This window comes from Meles meles, chromosome 2 (genome assembly GCF_922984935.1).
Source record: "Meles meles chromosome 2, mMelMel3.1 paternal haplotype, whole genome shotgun sequence".
NCBI lineage: Eukaryota > Metazoa > Chordata > Mammalia > Carnivora > Mustelidae > Meles > Meles meles.
The window spans coordinates 95,587,559-95,599,619 of record NC_060067.1 but is presented as its reverse complement, the minus strand read 5'-3'; the positions used below and the strand labels follow the sequence as shown (position 1 = coordinate 95,599,619).

The 12,061-nt window shown below is 35.4% G+C and overlaps 1 protein-coding gene across 1 annotated transcript; it reads left to right on the top strand.

Moving 5' to 3' along the window:
• The first annotated feature begins 369 nt into the window (after positions 1 to 369).
• Positions 370 to 11,807, top strand: LOC123936871 (importin subunit alpha-8-like). Its single transcript, XM_045997407.1, has 2 exons — positions 370 to 426; positions 10,848 to 11,807. Exons 1-2 carry the CDS (start codon positions 370 to 372, stop codon positions 11,805 to 11,807), a joined length of 1,017 nt encoding a protein of 338 aa, XP_045853363.1.
• The last annotated feature ends 254 nt before the right edge of the window (positions 11,808 to 12,061 follow it).

The following is a 12,061-nucleotide window of genomic DNA, read 5'->3' as shown; positions in this document are numbered from 1 at the left end:
TTTTAGTCCGTAACTGTGACCAGTGTGTTAGTAAGAATGAAGGAAACTTGGAAATTGAGAATAATTTGGGGGTTTATACCTTGGAAGATCAGGTTGATTGTATTCTTTAGCACAGATTAAGAATCCCACTGAAGGCACTTGGAGAAAACAAATAATATATAATTACTTGGATATATTGAGTTTGAAGTTCCTGTAAAACATAGAGCTAAATATGTCTATTAGACAGAAATATCTTAACTGGGGAATATATGTGAATTGGAGAAAAAAATATATATACATATATATATGTATGTGTGTGTGTGTGTGTGTGTATATATATATATATATATATATATATATATAAAATTTGGGAGTCATTGATTATAAACGATGGGTGAAGTCCTAAAACTAGGTGAGTTCACCAAGGAAGAAAATGCCAAGGAAAAAGTAAAGAGGATTAAGGGCAAAACCTTAGTAGAAACTGAAAACTTTTAAGAAGCATGTGTTTAGGAGGAATTTGAGAAGGAAAATGAAGTGGAATTATCAGAATGAGAAGGAAGCCAAGAAAAGATTTTAACCTGGTAGACAACACTCTAGAGAAAGACTCTCAAGGTGTAGAGGTTGAAAAATATTGTCCAATGATTTTGAGATGTCCAAGGTAAGGGTAAAACATAACTTTGGCTAGGAAAATCCAGCATTCCTTGGTAATCTTAAGTTCCCTAACAATTTGTTTTTCATCCGTTAAGGAAGATAGAATTCAGAATAACATAATAATTTAGAGCAAATCCTAGAGCTTGACTAACACTCTTACCAGGGCTGTGACCTTTAGGAAGTTACTTAATCCTTGTGCACCTCAGTTTCTCTATCTATAAAAGTGGGATAACAATATCACCTCATCACCTATGAGAATTAAATATAAATGGCTGCTATCATTGTAATAATGAAATGATGAATGAGTACAATTTAAGGAAATGGGGAAGTCTGGTATAACATATGTTTTCAGGATGTATGTTTGTGATAGCTAACCATGATTCACGCTCCCTTACAAGTTGAAATATTCATGGAACATATAGATATGTAAAGTAAAAGGTTACTGAATAAATTAATATTGATAAACTTCCAGAAAGTTATCCACTAAGGGGTATATATGATAGGACCCTGAGTCAAAAGAGTGAAGTCAAGAAGGAAGTCTGTCGATTTCTTCTTATATGTACAATTTCCCTTTTTATATGTACAATTTTAACCTAAGAGATTCTAGGTAGTTGCTTACTAAAAGAAGGAAAACACTTATCCACAGTGCAGGTGTAACTTCCTGAATTGCCCAGGGCATTTCACACACTGTATCTCATCAATACATTTCTTTATACATCTGCTCAGGAACTAAAATCATCAGTATGGTTTAGCTTTACACTCACAGTTTTTATTGTTCTTCCTCATTTTATTTTCACAGTACTTCAGGATACAGGATAAATGTAAGTACTCTCAACTTATGTATTTATACATTTTTATACTCTTAAAAACAGGAGAAGACCAGTGGTAAGTGAGAATAGTGTAAAAAGTGTCTAATGAGATATGCAGTTATTAAATTGGTCTTTGAATTCAAAGAAGTCAGTGTGAACAAGGAACAATATAACTCAAGATTTAGCTTGTACACTGTCTACCACCCATTAGAGATGCTACTAATTGCAAACTGGCTTCAGTCATTTTTTCCCAATAATTGTCATGCTTTATTAATAAGTAAAGTGGCTTTATATTATCAGAAATTGAAGGGAACTGCATGATCTAAACATTTGTGTTTCCCTGGAATTTGTATGTTGAAATCCTAATGCCCAATGTGATGTACCAAAATGAGAAAACTTTGAGAGGTACTTAGGTCATGAGGATGTAGCCCTAATGAATGAGACTCCAGAGAGATCCTTAGCCCTTTCTGTCATGTTACGATACAAGGAAAAACTCTACCACCCAAAAAAGAGCCCTCACCTGACAGACCATCCTGGCAGCCTGAACTTGGACTTCCATCCTTTAGAACTGTGAAAATATAAATAAAATAAATATTTTCTTTTAATGAGGAGCTCAGCGTATGCTATTTTGTTATAGAGGTCTAAATGGACTAAGACAGGAATTGTGTTTCTTTTCATTATTATATCTCTAATAATTTGTATAATACAACAAAATAAGTTATCCAACAGAATCCTATTGCCAATAAAAAGTTAGCAGGCAGCATGGAAGCAGACATATGACCAGTGAGGTCCCCATCCCTATTTCCTTGGAGCCCCTGTCATAAGAAAGCCTTTGTAATAGTATCAGCTTGAGGAGAATATAGCAATTTTCTGATAGTAAAATGAGAATAATTTTAGTCCAAGTTTTTTTAAATGTAATGAATGCAGTTACCCCTTTTGATAAAATAATTTTTAATGTGGCTTTCACTATTTTAATATTAAAATTCATTGCTTAAAAAATAAAATTCATGCTAATAAAATTTTTCTATACATTTTACTTAAAACATAAAACGCAGATTATGTATTGATGTAAAATAGAGGTAAAAGAAAAATAATTTATAGCATAACCATGTATAAATTCTCATATATGACTATACTGATACACATAATAGTCACCTACTAGTAAATACATCAGTTTGTAAATGAAATTGGTTTAAAAGTCATTTTGTACAAGGATTATAGGAAAGTTTAAAAGCAGATGTATGAGTGGATATTAGAGTAGAGATGGTTACTTGGGAAATAATAAAATACATAATTTATTTGTATTGGAGAAGAAAAAGAAGAGCATAAGCTTAACTTAAGACATGATAAAAAACACCTGAGAAGTCAAGCTGGAAAGGAAAATGAAGTATGCAGTTCTTATAGATGACTTGGACCTTCTATTTATAAGTGCAGTGACAAAATAATTCTCTATAGTATGTTATATGATGGTAAACTGAAGAATTAACACTGATGACCTATCTTCTGTTTTGAAATTCTCCAGTATACTAAGATATATGTTCCAACCTCCAGCAGTTAAAAAATACCTTGGAGACCACAAGTTTGATAAGTGGTAAGGAATAGAAGATTAACTAGAAAAAGAAGAGGTGGGATGAAAGGCTATAGGTCATTTTTATGGAAAACTGAGAAGAGTATCAGAATAAGATTGGAAAAAAGTAGGCAATGCACAAATATACAAAAAGAGTTAATATGCAATGTTCACGTTAATATTTAATCATTGTGCTGTAGATAATTTTTGAATATGCAGAGGTAACAAATACAGGAAATATTGTGAAATTTAGCTTTATTGAGGTTGGATAATGATGTTTCATTACATATGTCTTCGCATATTTAATATTTCTTTAAAGTCTGTTCAGAGGAGTCTTGAATATTTTCTTAGTCTTATCTGGAATTAAATCTTTGCAATTAGACAGGTTAAGTAGTTTTATTTATTTATTAAATTTATTTATTTTTTCAGCAAAACAGTATTCATTGTTTTTGCACAATACCCAGTGCTCCATGCAATGCGTGCCCTCCCTATTACCCACCACCTGGTTCCCCCAACCTCCCACCCCCACCCCTTCAAAACCGTCAGGTTGTTTTTCAGAGTCCATAGTCTCTTATGGTTCACCTCCCCTTCCAATTTCCCTCAACTTCCTTCTCCTCTCCATCTCCCAATGTCCTCCATGTCATTTGTTATGCTCCACAAATAAGTGAAACCATATGATACTTGACCCTCTCTGCTTCACTTATTTCACTCAGCATAATCAGTTCCAGTCCCGTACATGTTGCTACAAAAGTTGGGTATTCATCCTTTCTTTCTTTTTTTTTATAAACATACGATGTATTTTTATCCCCAGGGGTACAGGTCTGTGAATCACTAGGTTTACACACCTCACAGCACTCACGATAGCACATACCCTCCCCAATGTCCATAACCACCTCCCCCCCTCCCAACCCCACCTCCCCCCAGCAACCCCCAGTTTGTTTTGACAGGTTAAGTAGTTTGCTTTCACTCCAAAGTTGTTCCAATTCCTTATATAAAGAGTGCCAAAGCAACCTATACCACGACTTTTTATCAGAAAGTTATAAGAACTTAAAATTAACAAAGCATAATTTTCATAGCATCCAAATAAGAATAATTTAGTTCTAAAGTTGTATATGTAAGTACAACATTATAGAATAGCAGTAGAGCTAGCAACTGGAAATTTCTTAAAGATTGATATTGTTTTTAAGTAGCATACCTTTAAAACAATGATACTCCCCTTCACTTTAATATGATTGATCCCTTATTTTCCTTGAAGCTTCAGAAGAATCTGATAATATTTTTGCATGTATCTGAAATATATGCTGCATTATTTTTAATATTTCTTTTTCTAAATTTAATTTTTTTCAGCGTTTCAAAATTCATTGTTTATGTACCATACCCAGTGCTCCATGCAATATGTTCCCTCCTTAATACCCACCACCAGGCTCACTCAACCCCTCACCCCATCCCCCTCTAAAACCCTCAGTTTATTTCTCAGAGTCCACAGTCTCTCATGGTTTGTCTCTGCCTCCAGTTTCCCCCCACTCACTTCTCCTCGCCATCTCCCAGTGTCTTCTGTGTTATTTTTTTGTACTCCACAAGTAATTGACTCTCTGTTTGACTTATTTCAATTTAAATTACATTTAGATATTTAATTGTTATTGGTTGAATAAAACTGTTATAATAACATTTAATAATAAAAACTATTTAAAATGTAGTTGAGTAAAAGGCTTTATGTACAAAAACTATTAAAAGTCTTCTGCATTGATTATAAAATTATCAATCATTCAAAGTATTGCTCTTAATGTTATTAATAGCAAGGATAATATTTTTTGGTTTATGAAATCTTTCACTAAATTCTTGGTTATTAGTGTCATACATGAATAGGGCAGTGTTTCTGAGCAATCCAAATAATGCTGATTCTCTGCATAAAAATGTCATTGGAAATTTGTTTTCATATCTCTGAAATATATTTTAGTTTCAAATATTGAAAATAATCTTTCTTCTGAGACCTTTTACTTCCTCATGGACATTACAAATTCTGGTAGTAAAGCTTCATTTTTCAGGCAGGATCCTTTCATTAACCGGTAATGAAAATCTGCTTGACTACAGCTTATTACACAGTTGACACGTATTTGACACAGAGTTGGCATAGCTGCCACTATTTGACACTCATTTGAGATCATTCACTCTCATACATTCTTCTCTAAACACTGTCATTGCTTAATGGGATAAAATTAATTATTTCATTACATATTCATCCAAAAATATCCTTTTACCACCGGGAAAATAATTTTTCACATAATATGAGATTGTCCACTTTTATTTTTCATATTCTTCTACCACTGTTAAGGAAACTATTTTTAGCCTTTAAATCTTAGAAGTATTTTATACCTTTTCAATTTTTTTTTTCCCTTTTTATTATGGACATTGGGGAGGGGAGGCGAACCATAAGAGACTATGGACTCTGAAAAACAACCTGAGGGTTTTGAAGGGTCAGGGGTGGGAGGTTGGGGGAACAGGTGGTGGGTGATGGGGAGGGCACGTTTTGCATGGAGCACTGGGTGTTGTGCAAAAAGAATGAATACTGTTACGCTGAAAAAAAAAATAAAAACCTTTTCAACTTTTTTTAAGAGAATTTGCTTGCAAAATATTTACTATTGATTCCCACTTCCCATAATCAAAAAAAAAAAAAAGAAAGAAAGAAGAAGTAGAGGCATGCTGGTAATTGTGCATTGATTAGTAAAATTATAAAATCTATTTGGAACTATCAGTTGAAATACTGTCCTTACTTTTATTTACACTTGGCTTTTTTTAATGAAGATTAAGCATTTGTTTTTTCTGTGTATATGTTTAAATTCCATGAATGTAACAACCACAAATAGTGGTTGATATAAATGTTTTATACTGGCAATAATGATAATAATACATAAGAATCTCTGCCATTGGAGAAGTGATTTTCTCTGATGGTGAGCAAATCTTGGTATATAGCATAATTATAGTCTTCCTTAATTTATACAATTGTTGCTTTTCTAAAAAAACATTCTTTATTAAACTTCCTCAAAATATTACTGTATTTATATATGTGAGAGAATTTGTGAGATAATTTGTTCTAGGTACAGATAAATTTAAAGAGTATTTCTTCTAGAGTAATATGTGGTTGTATATTTAAAACTTGTTCAGGTAATGGAAAAAAGTTTTTGTAATTGTTTTTGAGGAATAAAGAATTTCAGGGAATTTTGATTCTGGTCAGACAGAATAACAAGGACCAGACTTACCTTCTGAAGCAGCTAGAAAAATGATAAAAATATATCTTAAATGGTATTCTGATAGTGCATATCAGGTAGCTCAGTACTCTAATTCCCGAGACAAAGGAAATGAATTAATCAAACCTCATTAAAAATGCCACCTTACTGCCTAAGGGAAGTTTTGAGGCTAGGGAAAGAGGACATACAGTGGTATCCATAAGTTGAAGACATGGAGTTATGAGTCTGAGGAAGACGAAGATTTTAGAATATGCAAATCAGAGTACTGGAGAACAGAGAGACAGAGAGAAAAACAGAGAGACAGCTGGAGGGCACTGTAGAGATCTGCAGAGCATCCCTGGATCATTCAGCCAACCAAGGATCACTGTGTGTATGTAACAAAACTGAGACTGGGGAGGGGGGGCTGGGGTGGCTCAGTTGGTTAAGGATCTGACCCTTGATTTACACTCAGGTCATGATTTCAGGGTGTTGAGATAGAGCCTGCATGGGGCTCTACGTTCAGTGGGGAATCTGTTTCTCTCCCTCTCTTCCTCTCTCCCTCTGGCCCTCCACCCCGGACTCATGCGCACACTGGTACATCTTCTCTCTCTCACATAAATAAATCTTAAAACAAAACAAAACAACAACAAAAACAGGGAATGAACCACATGAAATAAGCAGAGGGAATAATTGCTGGAGCTGACACGATGCCAGGAGTAGTTTGTAGTTCAACCGGCCATACGAGAAAAATCTCATAATTCGAGAGTATTCGGATGTTTTTTTCTCATCAGTGGGACCAGATTATCCTTACACTAACAGCTGCTTTGGTGCCACCTAACAAAACTTCAAAGTAACTTCAAGTAACTTAAATTTTGTCCCTGAACAAAAGTGAAATTCACAATATCTGCAATGCAATAAAAAGTTATTATATGTGCTAAGAAGCAGGAAAATATGAACTAAAAATTAAGAAAACATCAATCAATAGAAACAAACTGAGAAATGACAAGGATGATAGAAGGCAAAGATTTCTTTAAAAAAATTATTAAATATGTTTTATATGGTCAAGATGGAACAGGAAAGATTGAGCATGTTAGCTAGCTGGATAAAAAGGTGTTAACACACATTAAAAGGCCCGAATCAGGTTTATATAAATGAGAAATACAATATTCGAGATGAAACTCACTTGATGGAATTAATAGCAGATTAGAAACTGCAGAAGGAAAAGAATAGTAAATTTAAGATATCATGATAGAATTTTTTTGAAATAAAAGAGATAAAACAGGGAAATGAGAGTAATATATTTGGAGACTAAGTAATGCATTTCTAAATAACAATTAGTCAAAATATCAAGAAAACTTAAAAAATATTTTGAATTGGCTGAAGATGAAAATACAGCATATCAAAATTTATGTATGCAAATATCACAGTACTTATGGGAAATTATATAGTTTGAACTTCCATATTAGAAAAGAAGGGTCTCAAAAAATTGCCTCAGCTTCCCTTTTAAGAAAATAGAAAAAGGAGAGAAAAATAAAGTGAATGTAATAAAGGGATAAAATTTACTAATGCCAGGTATGATAGAGGTGACTTTACTGTATTCTTTCTATATTATAAAAGTTTAATAAGGAAATATTATTAATAACCTTATGGCAGTAAATTCAACAGCTTAGGTAAAATGAATAAATTCTATAAAGGATATAAATGCACAGTGACATTTAAATGGGCAGTAATTCCAATTTTAAGCAAACTTCTATAGAAAATTGAAGACAATAAGGAATAGTTCACAATTCTATCTAGAAATCAACATTACCTTCATTTCAAAACCAAATGAGGATCAGTAAAACTTCTGACCAAAATCACTCATGAACATAGTTGGAAAAACTTACAAAATTGTAGCAAATCATATTGTGTGTGCATGTGTCTGTATGTAAACCACATGCATAAGTGAAGTTTATCCAAGGGATATGTTTGGTTTAACATTTTAAAATCAGTGCAATTTGCTACATAGGAAAATACACAAGAACAAACATATAAGCTTTGCAATACATACTCAAAAGCATTTAGTAAAAGGCAACATCTGTTCCTGAAAAAATTCTCATCAAACTAGAAATAGGAGGTGACATTCACAAACTGGTAAAGAACATCTAGAAAGCACCCACAGCTAACGTTATGCTTCATCTCAAAAACTGAATATTTTTCCTCCAAGGTGAAGATATCAATTGTTTCCACTTCTATTTAACATTGTAATTGAAGTTTATGCTAATCAGTAAGTCAAGAAATTGAAATAAATGTCATCTAGATTGGAAACAAACATGTAAAGCTCTCCTTATTAATAGATGAATGATTGTCTATATATAAGAACACTCCCAGAGCACTAAGTGTGTTTAACAAAATTAAAAAGTGCAAAATCAGTTTACAAAAATTAAATGCATTTCTAATATACCAGTTAGAAACAATCACAACTGAAAGAAAAAAAATCATTCAAAGTCACCTTGTATTATGAAATACTGATGGATAAAAAATTCTCATATTCATGCAAAATGAAACAGAGGCTTGTTTCCAATATTTAGGAGCTTCGATGGTGAAATGGAGAAGATAGATAAATGGCAAAATGACCTCAGATCAACAGCCTTCAGTTCTTTTTCCACCTTGGATTCATCCTTTATTGCAAGCCCTTGTGCGCATATATATGGAGAACTCAATGCATACCTCCAAGCTGTGAACCTGTCTCATACAAACATCCAATCCTCAGTCATGTTTGGATCTAAGGGCATGTGTATGTGCAGCATGGTCTGCCCTTATGAAAACAGGTTGAGAATAAACTAGTAAATGTCATGTAAATGGACTCTGGGCATTTGGGCAGGGAATTCCAGAATCCTAAGTATGTGGATTGTGATCTATAAGGAGGTCAAAGATAGCTATGGGTAGGCATATTTCCTTGCCCTAGTGGATTTCTAATCCTATGGTAAAAACACAGCTGGAATACGCCAAACAAGTTTCCACTGACTGGTCCAATGTGTTTAGGATGGGGGCTATGATTGCCTGAGATTCGCATGTGCTCCTGCTCCTTTTTCTTCAGAGTAGGAGTGCTGGGGTCTAAAGCCCTAGCCCTAGCCAGAAAGAAAGAAGACAGTAGACTTCTGGAAGACTCTGTGTATAGGATGTTTTGTTCAAAAGAGCTGTGGTGAGAAGAAAAGACTTTGTGTCAAAGGCATTTCATTCTTTTCTGCATATACCGGTCATGTTACATTATAAATACTATTCTGTCTTATTTATTTGAGAAAATTTAGTCTTCACTCTTTGAGCTCCTTCAGCATGAGGACCATGGTGTAAATGAGTTTGTATTTTTTTTCCTGCCTTATAATCTTTAAATATCCCTGAGTGATGTATAGCATAATTGTGCATAAACTATAATATATGCATAATTTATATACAACATGTATTATGGACTTACTCATGTCCCCTCCAAATTCATATGTTGAATTCCTTGCCCCCAGTACCTCAAAACTTATTTGTATATGGAGTTTTTACAGAGAAACTCTAGTTAAAATGAGGTCATTTAGGGTGTGTCCTAATCCAATATGGCTGGTGTTCTAAAAATAGAGGATATTTGGACAAATAGATATGTACACAGGAAGAAAGCTATGTGAACATGGAGGTGTACACCTGTAAGCCAAATAGAGAAACCCAGGACAGATACTTCCCTCAGAATCCTCATAAGGAACCAAGAACTTGAACTTGGACTGCCAAGCCCCATTATCATGTGAGCCAGTGATGATAATTAATTTATGTTGTTTAAGTCACCTGGTTTATAATACTTTTTTTAAAAAAATTATTTATTTATTTATTTATTTGACAGAGATCACAAGTAGGCAGAGAGGCAGGCAGAGAGAGAGAGAGGAGGAAGCAGACTCTCTGCTGAGCAGAGAACCTGATGCGGGGCTCGATCCCAGAACGCTGGGATCATGACCTGAGCTGAAGGCAGAGGCTTTAACCCACTGAGCCACCCCGGTGCCCCTGTAATACTTTTTTATGGCATTCCTAGCAAACTAATACAATGTGTATGATCTAATAATTATGATAATAAACTGTATTTATTATTGGAATTTAATTTTAAATTTGCATAAATTATTCACTTGTTCAGACATGTGATCAACCCAGTTTCTAATAAATTTAAAAACAAGAGGGAAATATGACCTGAAATTAAAAAAATAAAGATGTGTTGATTTTAATGTGATTTAATCTTAATGGGTTTAATCTGTTAAATAAGGGAATTTTATTAGGAAAGATAATTAAACCCTACAGATAATGATTTCAGTGGTGATAATCACAGGACAGTGGGGATACCTTAAGATCAGCATGAGGAAGTGCCTTCCCATTCACTTGGGCCAAGCTGGCATCCAGACTAGGACTCTTATTTCAGACTATTCTCTAGAACATGAAAGCCAGGCAGACGGTATTGTTTTTTTTTTTTTTTTTTAAAGATTTTATTTATTTACTTGAGAGAGTATACTCTCTCTTGAGAGAGAGAGAGTATAAGTAGGGGAAACGGCAAAGGGAAAAGGATAAGCAGGCTCCCTGCTTGAGCAGGAAGTCTAATGCGGGGCTCCATCTCAGGACCCTGGGATCATACCCATCACGTTTCTGCGGAACATCACGTGGACCTTGGCCAACTTATGCCGAAACAAGAACCCTTACCCTTCCGTGAAAGCCGTGAAGCAGATGTTGCCTGTCCTGTCCCACCTCCTGCAGCACCAAGATAGCGAAGTTCTTTCGGACACCTGCTGGGCCCTGTCCTACCTCACTGATGGCTCCAACGAGCGCATTGGCCAAGTGGTCAACACGGGGGTCCTGCCCAGGCTGGTCCAGCTCATGAGCAGCTCGGAGCTCAATGTCTTGACCCCCTCCCTCCGCACTATGGGGAACATCGTCACGGGAACAGATCACCAGACCCAGGTGGCCATCGACGCGGGCATGCTGAACGTGCTGCCCCAGCTCCTGATGCACCCCAAGTCCTCCATCCAGAAGGAGGCAACTTGGGCCTTGAGCAACGTGGCTGCAGGGCCTTGCCAGCACATCCAGCGGCTGATTGCTTGCGGCATGCTGCCTCCCTTGGTGGCTCTGCTAAAAAATGGAGAATTTAAAGTCCAGAAAGAGGCTGTTTGGACCGTGGCTAACTTGACAACTGGAGGCACCATAGACCAGTTGATCTACCTTGTTCACTCTGGTGTCCTGGAACCACTGGTGAATCTGCTTACCATCCAAGACACCAAAATTGTTAAAATCATCCTTGATGTTCTCTCTTTTATCCTCCAGGCAGCAGAGCAGCTTTCAGAGAAGGAAAACCTGTGTCTTCTGATCGAAGAAATGGGCGGCATTGATAAAATTGAGGCTTTGCAACTTCACGAGAACCCGCAGGTTGCCCTGACGGCTTTGAACATTATCGAGAACCATTTTTCTGAGGGAGAAGAAAGTGGCGCAATATTACCAGCCCTGGACCAAGATCATGAATTCTTAAACGGCTTCACAAAAAAATATCAAGGCCCCCTGATTCCTAAACCAAGGAGCAAACCCTAACAGGGAACTTAAGAACCTTCTATGTCTTAGCATGGCACGGGTGTAAAGCATTTTAAACTAAATGTTAATAAAATTTTCAACACATTCACTTCCATCTAAAAAAAAAAAAAAAACAAAACAAAACTGAGTGAGCCACCCAGGAGCCCCAGATGGCATTGTTCTTGACAGTAAAAGTAAAAGGATCAGTTGGGAAATGCTAAAATGCTAAAATAGACCACATGACCTCATCCTTGATACCTTCTTTTCTGAGACAA